General features: G+C 50.9%; 1 protein-coding gene across 2 annotated transcripts in view; it reads right to left on the bottom strand.

The window, feature by feature from the left end:
- Nucleotides 1–23,111, bottom strand: part of ASH1L (ASH1 like histone lysine methyltransferase) — a 120,933-nt gene that overhangs the window by 75,683 nt on the left and 22,139 nt on the right. The window contains exons 1-2 of one of the 2 annotated variants that reach the window (XM_073608817.1): nt 14,554–14,670; nt 11,660–11,962 (exon numbers count right to left, since the gene is read on the bottom strand). In XM_073608817.1, coding sequence (XP_073464918.1) covers nt 11,660–11,962 — 303 coding nt within the window. In that variant the 5' untranslated portion in view covers nt 14,554–14,670. Of the gene's footprint in view, nt 1–11,659; nt 11,963–14,553; nt 14,671–23,111 lie in introns of those variants that run through there. The other variant, XM_073608816.1, reaches the window with a different exon arrangement.

Genomic DNA, 23,111 nt, shown 5'->3' with positions numbered 1-23,111 from the left:
CTCCTGGTGGAGAAGGTGAATGACTGGAGGAGGACACGGGGGGCTCTGAAAACTATGGTTGGATCATGTGCAGAAAAGGGGAAGCTTGGGGCTGTACAGAGACTCACCGGGCCGCCTTCTTCCTCTCCCAAACTGGAGGCAGGAGAAGACCCCTCATCTCCACCTCGATGTGCCAACCCAGAAATGAGCGAGAGAATCGCGTCTCCAAACACTGGACCCCATCCCCCAAACTACACAACTGAGACCCCAAGATGAGCATCGCGTCTCCAAACACTGGACCCCATCCCCCAAACTACACAACCGAGACCCCAAGATGAGCATCGCGTCTCCAAACACTGGACCCCATCCCCCAAATTATACAACTGAGACCCCAAGATGAGCATCGCGTCTCCAAACACTGGACCCCATCCCCCAAACTACACAACTGAGACCCCAAGATAAGCATCGCGTCTCCAAACACTGGACCCCATCCCCCAAACTACACAACTGAGACCCCAAGATGAGCATCGCGTCTCCAAACACTGGACCCCATCCCCCAAATTATACAACTGAGACCCCAAGATGAGCATCGCGTCTCCAAACACTGGACCCCATCCCCCAAATTATACAACTGAGACCCCAAGATGAGCATCGCATCTCCAAACACTGGACCCCATCCCCCAAACTACACAACTGAGACCCCAAGATGAGCATCGCGTCTCCAAACACTGGACCCCATCCCCCAAATTACACAACTGAGACCCCAAGATGAGCATCGCGTCTCCAAACACTGGACCCCATCCCCCAAATTATACAACTGAGACCTCAAGATGAGCATCGCGTCTCCAAACACTGGACCCCATCCCCCAAATTATACAACTGAGACCCCAAGATGAGCATCGCATCTCCAAACACTGGACCCCATCCCCCAAACTACACAACTGAGACCCCAAGATGAGCATCGCGTCTCCAAACACTGGACCCCATCCCCCAAATTACACAACTGAGACCCCAAGATGAGCATCGCGTCTCCAAACACTGGACCCCATCCCCCAAATTATACAACTGAGACCCCAAGATGAGCATCGCGTCTCCAAACACTGGACCCCATCCCCCAAATTATACAACTGAGACCTCAAGATGAGCATCGCGTCTCCAAACACTGGACCCCATCCCCCAAATTATACAACTGAGACCTCAAGATGAGCATCGCGTCTCCAAACACTGGACCCCATCCCCCAAATTATACAACTGAGACCCCGAGATGTGAGAGAGCATCGCACCTCCTAACACAGGACCCTATCCCCCAAACTACACAACTGAGACCCCGAGATGAGGGAGAGCATCGCACCTCCTAACACTGGACCCCATCACCCCAAATTATACAACTGAGACCCCGAGATGAGAGAGAGCATCGTACCTCCTAACACTGGACCCCATCACCCCAAATTACACAACTGAGACCCCGAGATAAGCGAGAGCATCGTACCTCCTAACACTGGACCCCATTACCCCAAATTACACAACTGAGACCCCGAGATGAGGGAGAGCATCGTACCTCCTAACACTGGACCCCATCACCCCAAATTATACAACTGAGACCCCGAGATGAGAGAGAGCATCGCACCTCCTAACACTGGACCCCATCACCCCAAATTACACAACTGAGACCCCGAGATGAGAGAGAGCATCGCACCTCCTAACACTGGACCCCATCACCCCAAATTACACAACTGAGACCCCGAGATGAGAGAGAGCATCGTACCCCCTAACACTGGACCCCATCACCCCAAATTATACAACTGAGACCCCGAGATGACAGAGAGCATCGTACCCCCTAACACTGGACCCCATCACCCCAAATTATACAACTGAGACCCCGAGATGACAGAGAGCATCGTACCCCCTAACACTGGACCCCATCACCCCAAATTATACAACTGAGACCCCGAGATGACAGAGAGCATCGCACCTCCTAACACTGGACCCCATCACCCCAAATTACACAACTGAGACCCCCTGAGATGAGAGAGAGCATCGTACCTCCTAACACTGGACCCCATCACCCCAAACTACACAACTGAGACCCCAAGATGAGCATCGCACCTCCTAACACTGGACCCCATCACCCCAAATTATACAACAGAGACCCCGAGATGAGCGAGAGCATCGCACCTCCTAACACTGGACCCCATCACCCCAAATTACACAACTGAGACCCCGAGATGAGAGAGAGCATCGCACCTCCTAACACAGGACCCCATCACCCCAAATTATACAACAGAGACCCCGAGATGAGCGAGAGCATCGCACCTCCTAACACTGGACCCCATCACCCCAAATTACACAACTGAGACCCCGAGATGAGCGAGAGCATCGTACCTCCTAACACTGGACCCCATCACCCCAAATTATACAACTGAGACCCCGAGATGACAGAGAGCATCGCACCTCCTAACACTGGACCCCATCACCCCAAATTACACAACTGAGACCCCCTGAGATGAGAGAGAGCATCGCACCTCCTAACACTGGACCCCATCACCCCAAATTACACAACTGAGACCCCCGAGATGAGCAAGAGCATCGCACCTCCTAACACTGGACCCCATCACCCCAAATTATACAACTGAGACCCCGAGATGAGAGAGAGCACTGACCTTCTAACACTGGACCCCATCACCCCAAATTACACAACTGAGACCCCCTGAGATGAGAGAGAGCATCGTACCTCCTAACACTGGACCCCATCACCCCAAATTATACAACTGAGACCCAGAAATGAGCCCAGTGTCGGCCCAGAGTTGAACAGATCGTAACAGGCATTGAACATGGCTAAATTGTACATGGATCGTACAGGCATGTTACATGCATCGTACACGGATCCTATCCGGATTGGACATAGATCCTACATGGATCACACATAGATCCTACACAGATTGTACATTGATCAGGCACAGATCATCTTACATGCATGGTACAAGAATCGTACACGGCTCCTAACCGGATTGGATATAGATCCTACACGGATCATACATGGATCGTACACGGATCCTACAGGCATGGTACATGCATCGTACACGGATCCTATCCGGATTGGACATAAATCCTACACGGATCACACATAGATCCTACACAGATTGCACATTGATCAGGCACAGATCATCTTACATGCATGGTACAAGGATCGTACAAAGGCTCCTACACGGATCTAATGACTTATCACGGTATTAAAACATACACAGGAATACATCTTATAGATGGCACACATGTGGGACGTACGAGATATACAACACAGAGGACGATATGCCGAATGTACTGCAGAAGAGGGGAATAAATACAATGAACAGGATGGTGTTCTCCTCAGCCATTCATCTGATTGGTTGTTTCCTCCTCAAGTAATGTGGAGCCTCATAAACTGCTGCCTGAACTAGGTCAGCTGTTACCATGGAAACCACCTAAAGTTGCAACGAGATACAAACTAATGCTAACATTTCCTCACAGGAACTAAAAATATCATTGTGTCCGCAGGTCGCTGAGACCGCCGGCTTCATGTCCGACTGACAGATGACCCATTATTATCTCTACCCCATAAAATGGGGGCCGGACCAACCAGAGACCCATACCCAATCATCAATCCTATCCAACCACGTGACCCCCAATCTGTACTATCTCCACTCCATATCCTCCTCCAACACCAACCAGAGACCCATACCCAATCACCAATCCTATCCAACCACGTGACCCCCAATCTGTACTATCTCCACTCCATATCCTCCTCCAACACCAGGACCAACCAGAGACCCATACCCAATCACCAATCCTATCCAACCACGTGACCCCCAATCTGTACTATCTCCACTCCATATCCTCCTCCACCAACTAGAGACCCATACCCAATCATCAATCCTATCCAACCACATGTGACCCCCAATCTGTACTATCCCCACTCCATATCTTCCTCCAACACCAACCAGAGACCCATACCCAATCATCAATCCTATCCAACCACATGTGACCCCCAATCTGTACTATCCCCACTCCATATCTTCCTCCAACACCAACCAGAGACCCATACCCAATCATCAATCCTATCCAACCACATGTGACCCCTATCTGTACTATCTCCACTCCATATCCTCCTCCAACACCAACCAGAGACCCATACCCAATCATCAATCCTATCCAATCACATGTGACCCCTATCTGTACTATCTCCACTCCATATCCTCCTCCAACACCAACCAGAGACCCATACCCAATCATCAATCCTATCCAACCACATGTGACCCCCAATCTGTACCATCTCCACTAGGGATGCACCGAATGGGTTTTTTGGTGCTGAAACCAATACCGAAAAGAAATCTTCCTTGATCATGAAAACCGAAACCGATACCGAAACAATACCAATACTGAAAGTGACTGTTTTTTAAAATATTTTTATACAGGAGATGGCAGAGACTGGGGACATAGTACAGGAGATGGTCAGAGACTGGGGACAAGGTACAGGAGATGGTCAGAGACTGGGGACAAGGTACAGGAGATGGTCAGAGATTGAGGACAAGGTACAGGAGATGATCAGAGACTGAGGACATGGTACAGGAGATGGTCAGAGACTGAGGACATGGTACAGGAGATGGTCAGAGACTGAGGACATGGTACAGGAGATGATCAGAGACTGAGGACAAGGTACAGGAGATGATCAGAGATTGAGGACAAGGTACAGGAGATGATCAGAGATTGAGGACAAGGTACAGGAGATGATCAGAGATTGAGGACAAGGTACAGGAGATGATCAGAGACTGAGGACATGGTACAGGAGATGGTCAGAGACTGAGGACATGGTACAGGAGATGGTCAGAGACTGAGGACATGGTACAGGAGATGGTCAGAGACTGAGGACATGGTACAGGAGATGGTCAAAGACTGCGGACATGATACAAGAGATTAATGCAGCCTCACCAGTGCCCATCAGATGCAGCCAGCCAGTGTCCCCATTGCAGCGCAGCCAGTGTCCCCAGTAGTGCAGCCAGTGTCCCCAGTAGTGCAGCCAGTGAAGGGAGAGGAGAGCCGCCGCCTCTTTGATTACAGCGCCAGGAACATCACAGCTTTCATTTCAGCTGTGTGTTCCCCGCTGCACACCATCACATACAGCCCCTCCCACTTGACCTTGGAACGTTGATAGACAGATCACCTATCCCAGGATTGGACAGGTGATCTGTCTATCAAAGTTCCAGGACAAGGGGGAGGGGCTGTATGTGACGGCGCGCAGCGGGGAACACACAGCTATTGAAATGAAAGCTGTGATGTTCCTGGTGCTGTAATCAAACAGGCGGCGGCTCTCCTCTCCCTTCACTGGCTGCAATGGGGACACTGGCTACACTACTGGGGACACTGGCTGGCTGCATCTGACGGGCACTGGTGAGGCTGCGTTAATCTCTTGTATTATGTCCGCAGTCTCTGACTCTCTGACCATATCCCCAGTCTCTGACCATCTCCTGTACCATGTCCCCAGTCTCTGACCATCTCCTGTACCATATCCCCAGTCTCTGACCATCTCCTGTACCATGTCCATAGTCTCTGACCATCTCCTGTACCATGTCCATAGTCTCTGACCATCTCCTGTACCAGGTCCCCAGTCTCTGACCATCTCCTGTACCAGGTCCCCAGTCTCTGACCATCTCCTGTACCAGGTCCCCAGTCTCTGACCATCTCCTGTACCAGGTCCCCAGTCTCTGACCATCTCCTGTACCATGTCCCCAGTCTCTGACCATCTCCTGTACCATGTCCCCAGTCTCTGACCATCTCCTGTACCATGTCCCCAGTCTCTGACCATCTCCTGTACCATGTCCCCAGTCTCTGACCATCTCCTGTACCATGTCCCCAGTCTCTGACCATCTCCTGTACCATGTCCCCAGTCTCTGACCATCTCCTGTACCATGTCCCCAGTCTCTGACCATCTCCTGTACCATGTCTCCAGTCTCTGACCATCTCCTGTACCATGTCTCCAGTCTCTGACCATCTCCTGTACCATGTCCCCAGTCTCTGACCATCTCCTGTACCATGTCCCCAGTCTCTGACCATCTCCTGTACCATGTCCCCAGTCTCTGACCATCTCCTGTACCATGTCCCCAGTCTCTGACCATCTCCTGTACCATGTCCCCAGTCTCTGACCATCTCCTGTACCATGTCCCCAGTCTCTGACCATCTCCTGTACCATGTCTCCAGTCTCTGACCATCTCCTGTACCATGTCCCCAGTCTCTGATCATCTCCTGTACCATCTCTGCAGTCTCTAATCATCTCCTGTAGTATGTCCTCAGTCTCTGATCATCTCCTGTATAAAAATAATTTTTAAAAACAGTCACTTTCGGTATCGGTGTTGTTTCGGTATCGGTTTCGGGATCAAGGAAGATTTATTTTTGGTATCGGTTTCGGCACCAAAAAACCCATTCGGTGCATCCTTAATTCCTATCCAACCACGTGACCCCCTATCTGTACTATCTCCACTCCATATCCTCCCCCAACACCAGGTCCAGCCAGAGACCCATACCCAATCATCAATCCTATCCAACCACATGTGACCCCCAATCTGTACTATCTCCACTCCATATCCTCCTCCAACACCAACCAGAGACCCATACCCAATCATCAATCCTATCCAACCACGTGACCCCCAATCTGTACTATCTCCACTCCATATCCTCCTCCAACACCAACCAGAGACCCATACCCAATCATCAATTCTATCCAACCACATGTGACCCCCAATCTGTACTATCTCCACTCCATATCCTCCTCCAACACCAACCAGAGACCCATACCCAATCATCAATCCTATCCAATCACATGTGACCCCCAATCTGTACTATCTCCACTAGGGATGCACCGAATGGGTTTTTTGGTGCTGAAACTGATACCGAAAAGAAATCTTCCTTGATCATGAAAACCGAAACCGATACCGAAACAACACCAATACTGAAAGTGACCGTTTTTAAAAATATTTTTATACAGGAGATGCAGAGACTGGGGACATAGTACAGGAGATGATCAGAGATTGAGGACAAGGTACAGGAGATGATCAGAGATTGAGGACAAGGTACAGGAGATGATCAGAGATTGAGGACATGGTACAGGAGATGATTAGAGATTGAGGACAAGGTACAGGAGATGGTCAGAGACTGAGGACATGGTACAGGAGATGGTCAGAGACTGCAGACATAGTACAGGAGATGATCAGAGATTGAGGACAAGGTACAGGAGATGATCAGAGACTGAGGACATGGTACAGGAGATGATCAGAGACTGAGGACATGGTACAGGAGATGATCAGAGACTGAGGACATGGTACAGGAGATGATCAGAGACTGAGGACATGGTGCAGGAGATGATCAGAGACTGAGGACATGGTACAGGAGATGGTCAGAGACTGAGGACATGGTACAGGAGATGATCAGAGACTGAGGACATGGTACTGGAGATGGTCAGAGACTGAGGACATGGTACAGGAGATGGTCAGAGACTGAGGACATGATACAAGAGATTAATGCAGCCTCACCAGTGCCCATCAGATGCAGCGCAGCCAGTGTCCCCATTGCAGCGCAGCCAGTGTCCCCAGTAGTGCAGCCAGTGTCCCCAGTAGTGCAGCCAGTGAAGGGAGAGGAGAGCCGCCGCCTCTTTGATTACAGCGCCAGGAACATCACAGCTTTCATTTCAGCTGTGTGTTCCCCGCTGCACACCATCACATACAGCCCCTCCCACTTGACCTTGGAACTTTGATAGACAGATCACCTATCCCAGGATTGGACAGGTGATCTGTCTATCAAAGTTCCAGGACAAGGGGGAGGGGCTGTATGTGACGGCGCGCAGCGGGGAACACACAGCTATTGACATGAAAGCTGTGATGTTCCTGGTGCTGTAATCAAACAGGCGGCTGCTCTCCTCTCCCTTCACTGGCTGCAATGGGGACACTGGCTGGCTGCATCTGACGGGCACTGGTGAGGCTGCATTAATCTCTTGTATTATGTCCGCAGTCTCTGACTCTCTGACCATGTCCCCAGTCTCTGACCATCTCCTGTACCATGTCCCCAGTCTCTGACCATCTCCTGTACCATGTCCCCAGTCTCTGACCATCTCCTGTACCATGTCCCCAGTCTCTGACCATCTCCTGTACCATGTCCATAGTCTGTGACCATCTCCTGTACCATGTCCCCAGTCTCTGACCATCTCCTGTACCATGTCCCCAGTCTCTGACCATCTCCTGTACCATGTCCCCAGTCTCTGACCATCTCCTGTACCATGTCCATAGTCTCTGACCATCTCCTGTACCATGTCCCCAGTCTCTGACCATCTCCTGTACCATGTCCCCAGTCTCTGACCATCTCCTGTACCATGTCCCCAGTCTCTGACCATCTCCTGTACCATGTCCCCAGTCTCTGACCATCTCCTGTACCATGTCCCCAGTCTCTGACCATCTCCTGTACCATGTCCCTAGTCTCTGACCATCTCCTGTACCATGTCCCCAGTCTCTGACCATCTCCTGTACCATGTCCCCAGTCTCTGATCATCTCCTGTACCATGTCCTCAGTCTCTGACCATCTCCTGTACCATGTCCCCAGTCTCTGATCATCTCCTGTACCATCTCTGCAGTCTCTAATCATCTCCTGTAGTATGTCCTCAGTCTCTGATCATCTCCTGTATAAAAATATTTTTACAAACAGTCACTTTCGGTATCGGTGTTGTTTTGGTATCGGTTTTGTTTCTGTATCGGTTTCGGGATCAAGGAAGATTTATTTTTGGTATCGGTTTCGGCACCAAAAAACCCATTCGGTGCATCCCTAATTCCTATCCAACCATGTGACCCCCAATCTGTACTATCTTCACTCCATATCCTCCTCCAACACCAACTAGAGACCCATACCCAATCACCAATCCTATCCAACCACGTGACCCCTATCTGTACTATCTCCACTCCATATCTTCCTCCAACACCAGGACCAACCAGAGACCCATACCCAATCATCAATCCTATCCAACCACATGTGACCCCTATCTGTACTATCTCCACTCCATATCCTCCTCCAACACCAGGTCCAATCAGTATGTACATGTAAAAAACGAGCATCTGATTGGCTGCTGGGTGAGACTTGGGTCAGGGCAGTCTGCTGTGAGTCACTTCCTCCATCCAATAACACAAGTCTGATATGTGGATGTCTTCAATGTGGTCATTATCTCCCATAGAGGGCAGCCAAACCCAACAGAGAGTACAGGACATGGGGTCTCTAGTCTGTAACCATGGATTATACGCAGCTCCCGTCAGGTGATTGGACACTGGAAAAAAAAAAGATGCAGGGACATCCCCCTATATAACTCCACCCACTCCCAGCTATTGGGAAATCCCCGTATATAACTCCTCCCACTCCCAGCTACAGGGAGATCCCCTATATAACTCCTCCCACTCCCAGCTATGGGGACATCCTCCTATATAAAACTCCTCCCACTCCCAGCTATGGGGACAGCCTCCTATATAGCTTCTCCCACTGCCAGCTACGGGGGAATCCCCCTATGTAACTCCTCCCACTCCCAGCTACAGGGAGATCCCCTATATAACGCCTCCCACTGCCAGCTATGGGGACATCCGCCTATATAACTCCTCCCACTCCCAGCTACAGGGAGATCCCCTATATAACGCCTCCCACTGCCAGCTATGGGGACATCCGCCTATATAACTCCTCCCACTCCCAGCTACAGGGAGAGCCCCCTATATAACTCCTCCCTCTCCCAGCTACAGGGAGAGCCCTCTATATAACTCCTCCCACTCCCAGCTACAGGGAGAGCCCCCTATATAACTCCTCCCACTCCCAGCAAGCCTCAGTTTTGATCATACAGAACAGAGAGGGAATAACCTATATACTAGACTACAGGAAATTTTACTGGTAAGTCACAAATCCTGTCTCCTTAGTTGTACTGTACAGGACACAAGATCTTTAGTCTTAGACAACTGGGGTATCCAAAAGCCATCCAACCGAGGGGAGGCAACACAGCAAACAAATGCCAACAGTCCCACACTACACATGGGTCTAGAAGGGCTCAAAAGAACTCAGAGCCTGGAGCTCCTTACTTCCGAAAATTGGCATCAGAGGAGGCATGAACATCCGCCTGGTAGAACTTGTGTAAATGGTGGTGACCCTACAAATCGGAGATCAAGATAACAGATGCTAAAAAGCCCAACAGATCGGGCAAAGTGCACCTTAATATGAAAGGAGGAACCTGATCCACTTGGTCCACAATGCACGTTTTTTGTTTTTTATTGTTGGATGAAGGGGGGAAAAGGGTGGACCCTCCCACTGGGGAGACTCATCATCTCCATTTGAACCAGTGAAGGGTTGGACCCTCCAATTGGGTAGACTTATCTCTATATGTACCGGGGAAGGGTTGGGCCTTCCCAATGGTAAACTCATTATCTCTATATGTACACCGGGGAAGGGTTGGGCCCTCCTATTGGGGACACTTATCTCTAGAGTGACCGGTGAAGGGATGGACTCTCCAATTGGGTAGCCTTATCTCTATATGTACCGGGGAAGGGTTGGGCCTTCCCAATGGTAAACTCATCATCTCTATATGTACACCGGGGAAGGGTTGGGCCCCCTTCAATGGTAAACTCATCATCTCTACATGTACATCGGGGAAGGTTTTAGCCCTCCTTATTGGGGAGACTTATCTCTATAGTGACCGGTGAAGGGATGGACTCTCCAATTGGGGAGACTTATCTCTATATGTACCGGGGAAGGGTCCAATGGTAAACTCATCATCTCTATATGTACACCGGGGAAGGGTTGGGCCCTCCTATTGGGGAGACTTATCTCTATATGTACTGGGGAAGGGTTGGGCCCTACCAATGGTAAACTCATCATCTCTATGTGTACACTGGGGAAGGGTTGGGCCCTCCTATTGGGGAGACTATCTCTATATTGACCGGGGAAGGGTTGGGCCCTCCCAATGGTAAACTCATCATCTCTATATGTACACCGGGGAAGGGTTGGATCCTCCCACTGTGGAGACATACCATATCTATATGTATCGGGGAAGAATTTAACCCCCCATTGATAGACTTATCTCTATATGTACTGGGTAAGGGTTGGACCCTCCCATTGGTGAGAAGTATCTCTATATGTACCGGGAAAGGGTAGACTCAGCATCTCTATTTTTACCGGGGAAGGATTAGACCTTCCCATTGGTAGACTTATCGTTATATGTACCAGGGTAGGATTAGACCCTCCCATTGGGGAGACTCATCATCTTTATATGTATCAGGGATGGATTACACATTTACATTGGTAGATTTATCATCATTATATGTACCGGGGAAGTAGTAGACCCTACCATTGGGGAGACTCATCATCTCTATTTGTACTGGGGAAGAGCTGGACCCTCATCATCTCAATATGTACCGGGGTAGGATTAGACCCTCCCACTGGTAGACTCATCATCTCTGTGTGCTCACACCAACTGAGCACATACATGAAAACCAACCTCATTGACCCCCCCCCCCACCGGCTGAAAAGAAGACAGGAACCCCCTCTGGGTGAAGATAAGTCGGGAACCCCCCCCGTCCCCCTCCGGGTGAAGAGAAGTTGGGGTCCCTCCCCCCAGGCTGAAGAGAAGTTGGGGGCTCTTACCCACCTCCTCACCGCTCTCCTCAGTCATCTTGCGGCTCCTCCTCGTCTGCTTGATGCTGGTTCTTATTGCCGGCCGGCACACATAGTTCTCCAGGTTCTTTGGGGGTTTCTTAGTTCGTTTGGCCTGCAGTCCGGTCTTCAGGTGAAGGTTTACCTCGGGTTGGCTGGTGGAGAAGTGTTGCGGGTCCTGGTTGGGGCGGCTCTGCAGGCTTTGCTCCTGGTTGTCGGCAGAGGGGGGGTTCAGTGGCCCTTCAGGATCAGATCCCACTCCTAACATAGCCGCCTTCCTATGGTCCATTCCAGACATCTGCAGGATATAAGAAGGAAGGAGGAGTCAGGGTTATCAATACTTCAACCAATCACTGTGACTGCAAAATTATGGGGGTACGGAGGGTGTACAGGGGGGACTATCTGTACATGGTCACAGAATAAGTCCAGTCCATTATATAGATTATAAGGAGTATGAATGACTCAAGATGGTGGCTAAATGACGCTCCAACCCCAATACATGACCAAAAGTCTGTGAACCCTTGACCAGCACACATCAGCTTGTCCCATTTATAGCACCCCAAAATCTTAACCCTTCACACGATGGGATGAGCCATCCAGAGAGAAACAAAGTAACATTGTTTATAAACGTTGATCAGACGGGACATAGATATGTAGAGTCAGGTGTTCCCACTACACATGTTGCATGCTCCATAGCGGGGATGGTGGGAACCCCTCTTATTGGGCACAGCGGGGATGGTGGGAACCCCTCTTATTGGGCACAGCGGGGATGGTGGGAACCCCCTGTCATCTACTAGGACCCCCAGGTCCTTTTCCATCCTAGATCCCCCCAGAGGTTCTCCCCCCAGTCTATAGATTGCATTCATATTTTTGCCACCCAAATGCATTATTTTACATTTTTCTACATTGAACCTCATTCAGGTCTTCTTGCAAGGTTTCCACATCCTGCGGAGAAGTTATTGCCCTGCTTAGCTTAGTATCGTCTGCAAATACAGAGGTTGAACTGTTTATCCCTTCCTCCAGATCGTTTATGAACAAATTAATAGATATATACACACACAAATACACACAGAGTGATGTCACTATAGACAGGACAGATGTACATACAGTATGTGACAAAAGTAAGTACACCCCTCAGTGACATTTGTGTAAATCTTTTCTTCTATCTTTTCATGTGACAACACTGAAGAAATGACACTTGTCTACAATGTAAAGTAGTGAGTGTACAGCTTGTATAACAGTGTAAATTTACTGTCCCCTCAAAATAACTCAACACACAGCCATTAATGTCTAAACCGCTGGCAACAAAAGTCAGTACACCCCTAAGTGAAAATCTCCAAATTGGGCCCAATTAGCCATTTTCCCTCCCCGGTGTCATGTGACTCGTTAGTGTTACAAGGTCTCAGGTGTGAATGGGGAGCAGGTGTGTTAAATTTGGTGTTATCGCTCTCACTCTCTCATACTGGTCACTGGAGGTACAACATGGCACCTCATGGAAAAGAACTCTCTGAGGATCTGAAGAAAAGAATTGTTGCTCTACATAAAGATGGCCTAGGCTATAAGAAGATTGCCAAGACCCTGAAACTGATCTGCAGCACGGTGGCCAAGACCATACAGCGGTATAACAGGACAGGTTCCTCTCAGAACAGGCCTCGCCATGGTCCACCAAAGAAGTTGAGGTCACGTGATCAGCGTCATATCCAGAGGTTGTCTTTGGGAAATAGACGTATGAGTGCTGCCAGCATTGCTGCAGAGGTTGTAGGGGTGGGGGGTCAGCCTGTCAGTGCTCAGACCATACGCCGCACACTGCATCAAATTGGTCTGCATGGCTGTCATCCCAGAAGGAAGCCTCTTCTAAAGATGATGCACAAGAAAGTCCACAAACAGTTTTCTGAAGACAAGCAGACTAAGGAGATGGATTACTGGAACCATGTCCTGTGGTCTGATGAGACCAAGATAAACGTATTTGGTTCAGATGGTGACAAGCGTGTGTGGGGGCAACCAGGTGAGGAGGACAAAGACAAGTGTGTCTTGTCTACAGTCAAGCATGGTGGTGGGAGTGTCATGGTCTGGGGCTGCATGAGTGCTGCCGGCACTGGGGGGCTACAAATCATTGAGGGGACCATGAATGCCAACATGTACTGTGACATACTGAAGCAGAGCATGATCCCCTCCCTTCAGAGACTGGGCCGCAGGGCAGTATTCCAACATGATAACCACCCCAAACACATCTCCAAGACCACCACTGACTTGCTAAAGAAGCTGAGGGTAAAGGTGATGGACTGGCCAAGCATGTCTCCAGACCTAAACCCTATTGATCATCTGTGGGACATCCTCAAAACGGAAGGTGGAGGAGTGCAAGGTCTCTAACATCCACCAGCTCTGTGATGTCATCATGGAGGAGGGGAAGAGGACTCCAGTGACAACCTGTGAAGCTCTGGTGACCTCCATGCCCAAGAGGGTTAAGGCAGTGCTGGAAAATAATGGTGGCCACACAAAATATTGACACTTTGGGCCCAATTTGGAGATTTTCACTTAGGGGTGTACTGACTTTTGTTGCCAGCGGTTTAGACATTAATGGCTGTGTGTTGAGTTATTTTGAGGGGACAGTAAATTTACACTGTTATACAAGCTGTACACTCACTACTTTACATTGTAGACAAGTGTCATTTCTTCAGTGTTGTCACATGAAAAGAGAGAAGAAAAGATTTACACAAATGTCACTGAGGGGTGTACTTACTTTTGTCACATACTGTATGTATACAGAGTGATGTCACTATAGACAGGACAGATGATGTCATTCTGCAGAGCCGTGTCCCCGGGTGTTCTACACAGATCCCTGTCCCCCTCCCCTCCCCCATCAGTAGGGGCCCCCCCACACTCACATACCGGGGCCCGTCATCCTGGCGGAGGCCTCTCTGTTGTGTTTACACTGAAGACAGATCTGCTGCTGGAACCCAACCCGCTGCTATACAGAGAGAGGAGGAGGGGGAGGGGAGAGGGGAGGAGGGGGAGGGGAGAGGGGAGGAGAGAGACACCAATCCCAGGAACCATCGCTCTGTCTACTACACCCACCATTAACCCCTCCCCCTTCATATTACCATCTGTATACCCCCTTCCCTCCGTATACTGACACCGTCCCTCCGTATACTGACACCTTCCCTCCGTATACTGACACCGTCCCTCCGTATACTGACACCGTCCCTCCGTATACTGACACCTTCCCTCCGTATACTGACACCTTCCCTCCGTATACTGACACCTTCCCTCCGTATACTGACACCGTCCCTCCGTATACTGACACCTTCCCTCCGTATACTGACACCTTCCCTCCGTATACTGACACCTTCCCTCCGTATACTGACACCTTCCCTCCGTATACTGACACCTTCCCTCCGTATACTGACACCTTCCCTCCGTATACTGACACCGTCCCTCCGTATACTGACACCTTCCCTCCGTATACTGACACCTTCCCTCCGTATACTGACACCTTCCCTCCGTATACTGACACCGTCCCTCCGTATACTGACACCTTCCCTCCGTATACTGACACCGTCCCTCCGTATACTGACACCGTCCCTCCGTATACTGACACCTTCCCTCCGTATACTGACACCTTCCCTCCGTATACTGACACCTTCCCTCCGTATACTGACACCGTCCCTCCGTATACTGACACCGTCCCTCCGTATACTGACACCTTCCCTCCGTATACTGACACCGTCCCTCCGTATACTGACACCTTCCCTCCGTATACTGACACCTTCCCTCCGTATACTGACACCGTCCCTCCGAATACTGACACCGTCCCTCCGTATACTGACACCGTCCCTCCGTATACTGACACCGTCCCTCCGAATACTGACACCGTCCCTCCGTATACTGACACCTTCCCTCCGTATACTGACACCGTCCCTCCGTATACTGACACCTTCCCTCCGTATACTGACACCGTCCCTCCGTATACTGACACCTTCCCTCCGTATACTGACACCGTCCCTCCGTATACTGACACCTTCCCTCCGTATACTGACACCTTCCCTCCGTATACTGACACCTTCCCTCCGTATACTGACACCTTCCCTCCGTATACTGACACCTTCCCTCCGTATACTGACACCGTCCCTCCGTATACTGACACCTTCCCTCCGTATACTGACACCGTCCCTCCGTATACTGACACCGTCCCTCCGTATACTGACACCGTCCCTCCGTATACTGACACCGTCCCTCCGTATACTGACACCGTCCCTCCGTATACTGACACCGTCCCTCCGTATACTGACACCGTCCCTCCGTATACTGACACCTTCCCTCCGTATACTGACACCGTCCCTCCGTATACTGACACCGTCCCTCCGTATACTGACACCGTCCCTCCGTATACTGACACCGTCCCTCCGTATACTGACACCGTCCCTCCGTATACTGACACCGTCCCTCCGTATACTGACACCGTCCCTCCGTATACTGACACCGTCCCTCCGTATACTGACACCGTCCCTCCGTATACTGACACCTTCCCTCCGTATACTGACACCTTCCCTCCGTATACTGACACCTTCCCTCCGTATACTGACACCGTCCCTCCGTATACTGACACCGTCCCTCCGTATACTGACACCGTCCCTCCGTATACTGACACCGTCCCTCCGTATACTGACACCGTCCCTCCGTATACTGACACCGTCCCTCCGTATACTGACACCTTCCCTCCGTATACTGACACCTTCCCTCCGTATACTGACACCTTCCCTCCGTATACTGACACCGTCCCTCCGTATACTGACACCTTCCCTCCGTATACTGACACCGTCCCTCCGTATACTGACACCGTCCCTCCGTATACTGACACCTTCCCTCCGTATACTGACACCGTCCCTCCGTATACTGACACCTTCCCTCCGTATACTGACACCTTCCCTCCGTATACTGACACCGTCCCTCCGTATACTGACACCGTCCCTCCGTATACTGACACCTTCCCTCCGTATACTGACACCGTCCCTCCGTATACTGACACCGTCCCTCCGTATACTGACACCGTCCCTCCGTATACTGACACCGTCCCTCCGTATACTGACACCGTCCCTCCGTATACTGACACCGTCCCTCCGTATACTGACACCGTCCCTCCGTATACTGACACCGTCCCTCCGTATACTGACACCGTCCCTCCGTATACTGACACCGTCCCTCCGTATACTGACACCGTCCCTCCGTATACTGACACCGTCCCTCCGTATACTGACACCGTCCCTCCGTATACTGACACCGTCCCTCCGTATACTGACACCGTCCCTCCGTATACTGACACCGTCCCTCCGTATACTGACACCTTCCCTCCGTATACTGACACCGTCCCTCCGTATACTGACACCGTCCCTCCGTATACTGACACCGTCCCTCCGTATACTGACACCGTCCCTCCGTATACTGACACCGTCCCTCCGTATACTGACACCTTCCCTCCGTATACTGACACCTTCCCTCCGTATACTGACACCTTCCCTCCGTATACTGACACCGTCCCTCCGTATACTGACACCTTCCCTCCGTATACTGACACCGTCCCTCCGTATACTGACACCGTCCCTCCGTATACTGACACCTTCCCTCCGTATACTGACACCGTCCCTCCGTATACTGACACCTTCCCTCCGTATACTGACACCTTCCCTCCGTATACTGACACCGTCCCTCCGTATACTGACACCGTCCCTCCGTATACTGACACCGTCCCTCCGTATACTGACACCGTCCCTCCGTATACTGACACCTTCCCTCCGTATACTGACACCGTCCCTCCGTATACTGACACCTTCCCTCCGTATACTGACACCGTCCCTCCGTATACTGACACCGTCCCTCCGTATACTGACACCGTCCCTCCGTATACTGACACCGTCCCTCCGTATACTGACACCGTCCCTCCGTATACTGACACCGTCCCTCCGTATACTGACACCTTCCCTCCGTATACTGACACCTTCCCTCCGTATACTGACACCTTCCCTCCGTATACTGACACGTCCCTCCGTATACTGACACCTTCCCTCCGTATACTGACACCTTCCCTCCGTATACTGACACCTTCCCTCCGTATACTGACACCGTCCCTCCGTATACTGACACCTTCCCTCCGTATACTGACACCGTCCCTCCGTATACTGACACCGTCCCTCCGTATACTGACACCGTCCCTCCGTATACTGACACCGTCCCTCCGTATACTGACACCGTCCCTCCGTATACTGACACCGTCCCTCCGTATACTGACACCGTCCCTCCGTATACTGACACCTTCCCTCCGTATACTGACACCTTCCCTCCGTATACTGACACCGTCCCTCCGTATACTGACACCTTCCCTCCGTATACTGACACCTTCCCTCCGTATACTGACACCTTCCCTCCGTATACTGACACCGTCCCTCCGTATACTGACACCGTCCCTCCGTATACTGACACCGTCCCTCCGTATACTGACACCGTCCCTCCGTATACTGACACCGTCCCTCCGTATACTGACACCGTCCCTCCGTATACTGACACCGTCCCTCCGTATACTGACACCTTCCCTCCGTATACTGACACCGTCCCTCCGTATACTGACACCGTCCCTCCGTATACTGACACCGTCCCTCCGTATACTGACACCGTCCCTCCGTATACTGACACCGTCCCTCCGTATACTGACACCTTCCCTCCGTATACTGACACCGTCCCTCCGTATACTGACACCGTCCCTCCGTATACTGACACCGTCCCTCCGTATACTGACACCGTCCCTCCGTATACTGACACCTTCCCTCCGTATACTGACACCGTCCCTCCGTATACTGACACCTTCCCTCCGTATACTGACACCTTCCCTCCGTATACTGACACCGTCCCTCCGTATACATTACTGGAGGGCTGCACAGGGTGGGAGGAGACAGAACGGGAACGGATCCCTCTATGACATCATATGAAGGAGACACGTTACTGGAGGGCTGCACAGGGTGGGAGGAGACATACCGGGAACGGATCCCTCTATGACATCATATGAAGGAGACACGTTACTGGAGGTCGGCACAGAGTGGGCGGAGACTCTATGACATCATATGAAGGAGACACGTTACTGGAGGGCTGCACAGGGTGGGAGGAGACAGACCGGGAACGGATCCCTCTATGATATCATATGAAGGAGTCACGTTACTGGAGGGCTGCACAGGGTGGGAGGAGACAGACCGGGAACGGATCCCTCTATGACATCATATGAAGGAGAGACGTTACTGGAAGGCTGCACAGAGTGGGAGGAGACAGACCGGGAACGGATCCCTCTATGACATCATATGAAGGAGAGACGTTACTGGAGGGCTGCACAGGGTGGGAGGAGAAAGACTGGGAACAGATCCCTCTATGACATCATATGAAAGAGAGACGTTACTGGAGGGCTGCACAGGGTGGGAGGAGAAAGACCGGGAACAGATCCCTCTATGACATCATATGAAAGAGAGACGTTACTGGAGGGCTGCACAGGGTGGGAGGAGAAAGACCGGGAACGGATCCCTCTATGACATCATATGAAGGAGACACGTTACTGGAGGGCTGCACAGGGTGGGAGGAGACAGGCCGGGAACGGATCCCTCTATGACATCATATGAAGGAGAGACGTTACTGGAGGGCTGCACAGGGTGGGAGGAGAAAGACCGGGAACGGATCCCTCTATGACATCATATGAAGGAGAGACGTTACTGGAGGGCTGTACAGGGTGGGAGGAGAAAGACCGGGAATGGATCCCTCTATGACATCATATGAAGGAGACACATTACTGGAGGGCTGCACAGAGTGGGCGGAGACAGACCGGGAACGGATCCCTCTATGACATCATATGAAGGAGACGTTACTGGAGGGCTGCACAGGGTGGGAGGAGAAAGACCGGGAATGGATCCCTCTATGACATCATATGAAGGATAGACGTTACTGGAGGGCTGCACAGAGTGGGCGGAGACAGACCGGGAACGGATCCCTCTATGACATCATATGAAGGAGAGACGTTACTGGAGGGCTGCACAGGGTGGGAGGAGAAAGACCGGGAACAGATCCCTCTATGACATCATATGAAAGAGAGACGTTACTGGAGGGCTGCACAGGGTGGGAGGAGACAGACCGGGAACGGATCCCTCTATGACATCATATGAAGGAGAGACGTTACTGGAGGGCTGCACAGGGTGGGAGGAGAAAGACCGGGAATGGATCCCTCTATGACATCATATGAAGGAGAGACGTTACTGGAGGGCTGCACAGAGTGGGCGGAGACAGACCGGGAACGGATCCCTCTATGACATCATATGAAGGAGAGACGTTACTGGAGGGCTGCACAGGGTGGGAGGAGAAAGACCGGGAACAGATCCCTCTATGACATCATATGAAAGAGAGACGTTACTGGAGGGCTGCACAGGGTGGGAGGAGACAGACCGGGAACGGATCCCTCTATGACATCATATGAAGGAGAGACATTACTGGAGGGCTGCACAGGGTGGGAGGAGAAAGACCGGGAATGGATCCCTCTATGACATCATATGAAGGAGAGACGTTACTGGAGGGCTGCACAGAGTGGGCGGAGACAGACCGGGAACGGATCCCTCTATGACATCATATGAAGGAGACACATTACTGGAGGGCTGCACAGGGTGGGAGGAGACAGACTGGGAACGGATCCCTCTATGACATCATATGAAGGAGACACGTTACTGGAGGGCTGTGACCTGTCAAACCTCCCCCCCAAAAATGTGGCACTGGGGAGGAAGGTGCGAATAAGTGAAACTTCCCCTTTTGGGCAGAGCTCTGCTTTAAGAGAAAGATTTTCATGTTTGTCCCTTCAGAGAATTTTACAGGAACTTCAGTTATATTATTACATCGTTAGTCTGCCTGAAAAAAGACACGACCATCCAGTCCAACCAATAAATAAATATATATACACACACACATATAGTCTTATATACACAATCCTTCACCACAGCTGATCCAGAGGAAGGTGAAACCCCCAGAAAAGCAGGGGAAAAATTCCTTCCTGATCCCCCGAAAGGCGATCGGATTTTCCCCGGATCACCTTTCCCTATAAATGTCACCCAGTTCTATTCTGTACACTGAGGAAAGAATCCAGAACTTTCTTATGCCCAGTACACACAAGAGGACTTTCTGGCATACTTTCTGACGGACTTTGTCCGCCAGGTGCGCCGGACTTTAAAACGGACGGACTTGCCCACACACGACCGGACTTTCCGGCGGGCTAAGTCCGCCCGTCTTTCCGACAGACTTTCGCCGGAGTTACGGCGGACTTTCAGAACGAACGGACTTGCCCACACATGGACAAGTCCGTTCATTTTGAACGTGACTCAGGTGCGACGGGACTAGAAAAGGAAGTCAATCTTGCCGCTTTTATCGGCGAGATTGACACCTTGCGAGCCCCGTCGCAGGGCATACCAGGCCCTTAGGTCTATTATTCTTATTCAGGATTTATATAACGCCAACAGTTTGCGCAGCGCTTTACAACATGAGGGCAGACAGTACACTTACAATACAAATCATTACAGGAGGGATCAGAGGGCCCTGATCATTAGAGCTTACAATCTAGAAGGGAGGGTCAAGTGGAGACAAAAGGTAATAACTGTGGGGGATGAGCTGATGGAGAAAATGAAAGTACAGTTGTTAGGTGTGGGTAGGATAGGCTTCTCTGAAGTGAAGGGTTTTCAGGGATCTTCTGAAAGCTAATAAAGTAGGAGATAAGCGGACAGATTGGGGTAAGGAGTTCCATAGGATTGGAGAGGCTTTGGAAAAGTCCTGGAGGCGGATATGGGAGGAGGTGCCAAGGGAGCTAGAGAGCAGGAGGTCTTGAGAGGAACGAAGAGAGCGAGCAGGTTGGTATTTAGAGACTAGGCTAGTGATGTAGCTGGGGGTTGAGTTGTGGTTGGCTTTGTACGTAGTTGTTAGAATTTTGAATTTAATTCTTTGGCCGAGTGGAAGCCAGTGGCGGGATTGACAGAGAGGGGTGGAGGACACAGAGCGATTGGTAAGATGGATGAGTCTGGCAGCGGCATTCATAATGGATTGAAGAGGTGATAGACTATGTAGAGGTAAGCCAATGAGGAGGGAGTTGCAGTAGTCGAGGTGAGAGATGACCGGGGAGTGAATTAAGAGCTTTGTTGTGTCATTGGTTAGAAAGGGGCGTATTTTGGAGATGTTGCGGAGGTTGAGGCGGCAGGATTTGGACAGTGATTGGATGTGTTGCTTGAAGGAGACTTCAGAGTCTAGGACTACACCTAGGAGCTTGGCATGTGGGGATGGGCTTATAGTTGTGCCATCGATTTTGACAGAGAGATCAGGGGAAGAGGCATCTGGGGGAGGAAAAATTATAAGTTTGGTTTTGGATAGATTGAGCTTAAGGAAGTGGTGTGACATCCAGACTGATATATCTGATAGTAAATTAGAGATATGTGAGGAGACAGAGGGTGAGCTGAGGGGTAGAGAAATAGATTTGGGTGTCGTCAGCGTAGAGGTGGTATTGGAAGCCATGGGAGGCTATCAGTTGACCCAGGGAGGAGGTGTAGATTGAAAATAGTAGAGGTCCATGAACAGAACCCTAAGGGACCCCAACAGAGAAAGGAAGAGGAGAGGAGGAAGTAGAGTTATAAGAAACGCTAAAGGTGCGGTTGGATAAGTAGGAAGAGAACTAGCGAAGTGTACAGTCACAGAGACCAAAGGCGTGGAGTTTTTTTGAGGAGGAGGGGGTGGTCAACCATATCAAAGGCAGCAGAGAGGTCCAGGAGTCGGAGTACAGAATAGTGTCCATTGGTTTTGGCCGTTAGTAGATCGTTTGTTAGTTTTAGGAGAGCAGTTTCTGTGGAGTGTTGAGGATGAAATCCAGACTGAAGGGGATCAAGAAGGTTATTATCAGCGAGGTGGACGCTCAGTCGGTTGTAGACCAGACGTTCGAGGAGTTTGGATAAGAAGGGGAGCAAGGAGATGGGGTGTAGGTTAAGATTGGATGGGTCCAGTGAGGGCTTTTTAAGTATGGGTCTGACAAGTGCATGTATTAGAGCGTTAGGGAAGATGCCAGAAGAGAGGGAGAGAGGTCTAGTATGGATTTTAAAGGGAAGCCCCCCCTGAGCCAAAAAAATGGCGTGGGGTCCCCCCTAAAATCCATACTAGACCCCGATCCGAGCACACAGCCCAACCGTTTTTTCGGCGTAGGGGCTTCCCTTTATAATCCATACCAGACCTAAGGGCCTGGCATGACTCGCGCTCGCCGCAATAGGAAAATTTGTTTTTCCTATTGCAGCGAGTGCGAAATGCGATACCCTGCCCCCGTTTTCCAACATACACACGAGCGGGCTTTCCGTCAGACCAGCACACAGACGAGCGGACTTTCCGTCAGACCAGCACACAGACGAGCGGGC

This window comes from Aquarana catesbeiana, linkage group LG13 (genome assembly GCF_042186555.1).
Source record: "Aquarana catesbeiana isolate 2022-GZ linkage group LG13, ASM4218655v1, whole genome shotgun sequence".
Classification (NCBI taxonomy): domain Eukaryota; kingdom Metazoa; phylum Chordata; class Amphibia; order Anura; family Ranidae; genus Aquarana; species Aquarana catesbeiana.
The sequence above is the reverse complement of the archived record's forward strand: the minus strand, read 5'-3'. Positions and strand labels throughout refer to the sequence as shown.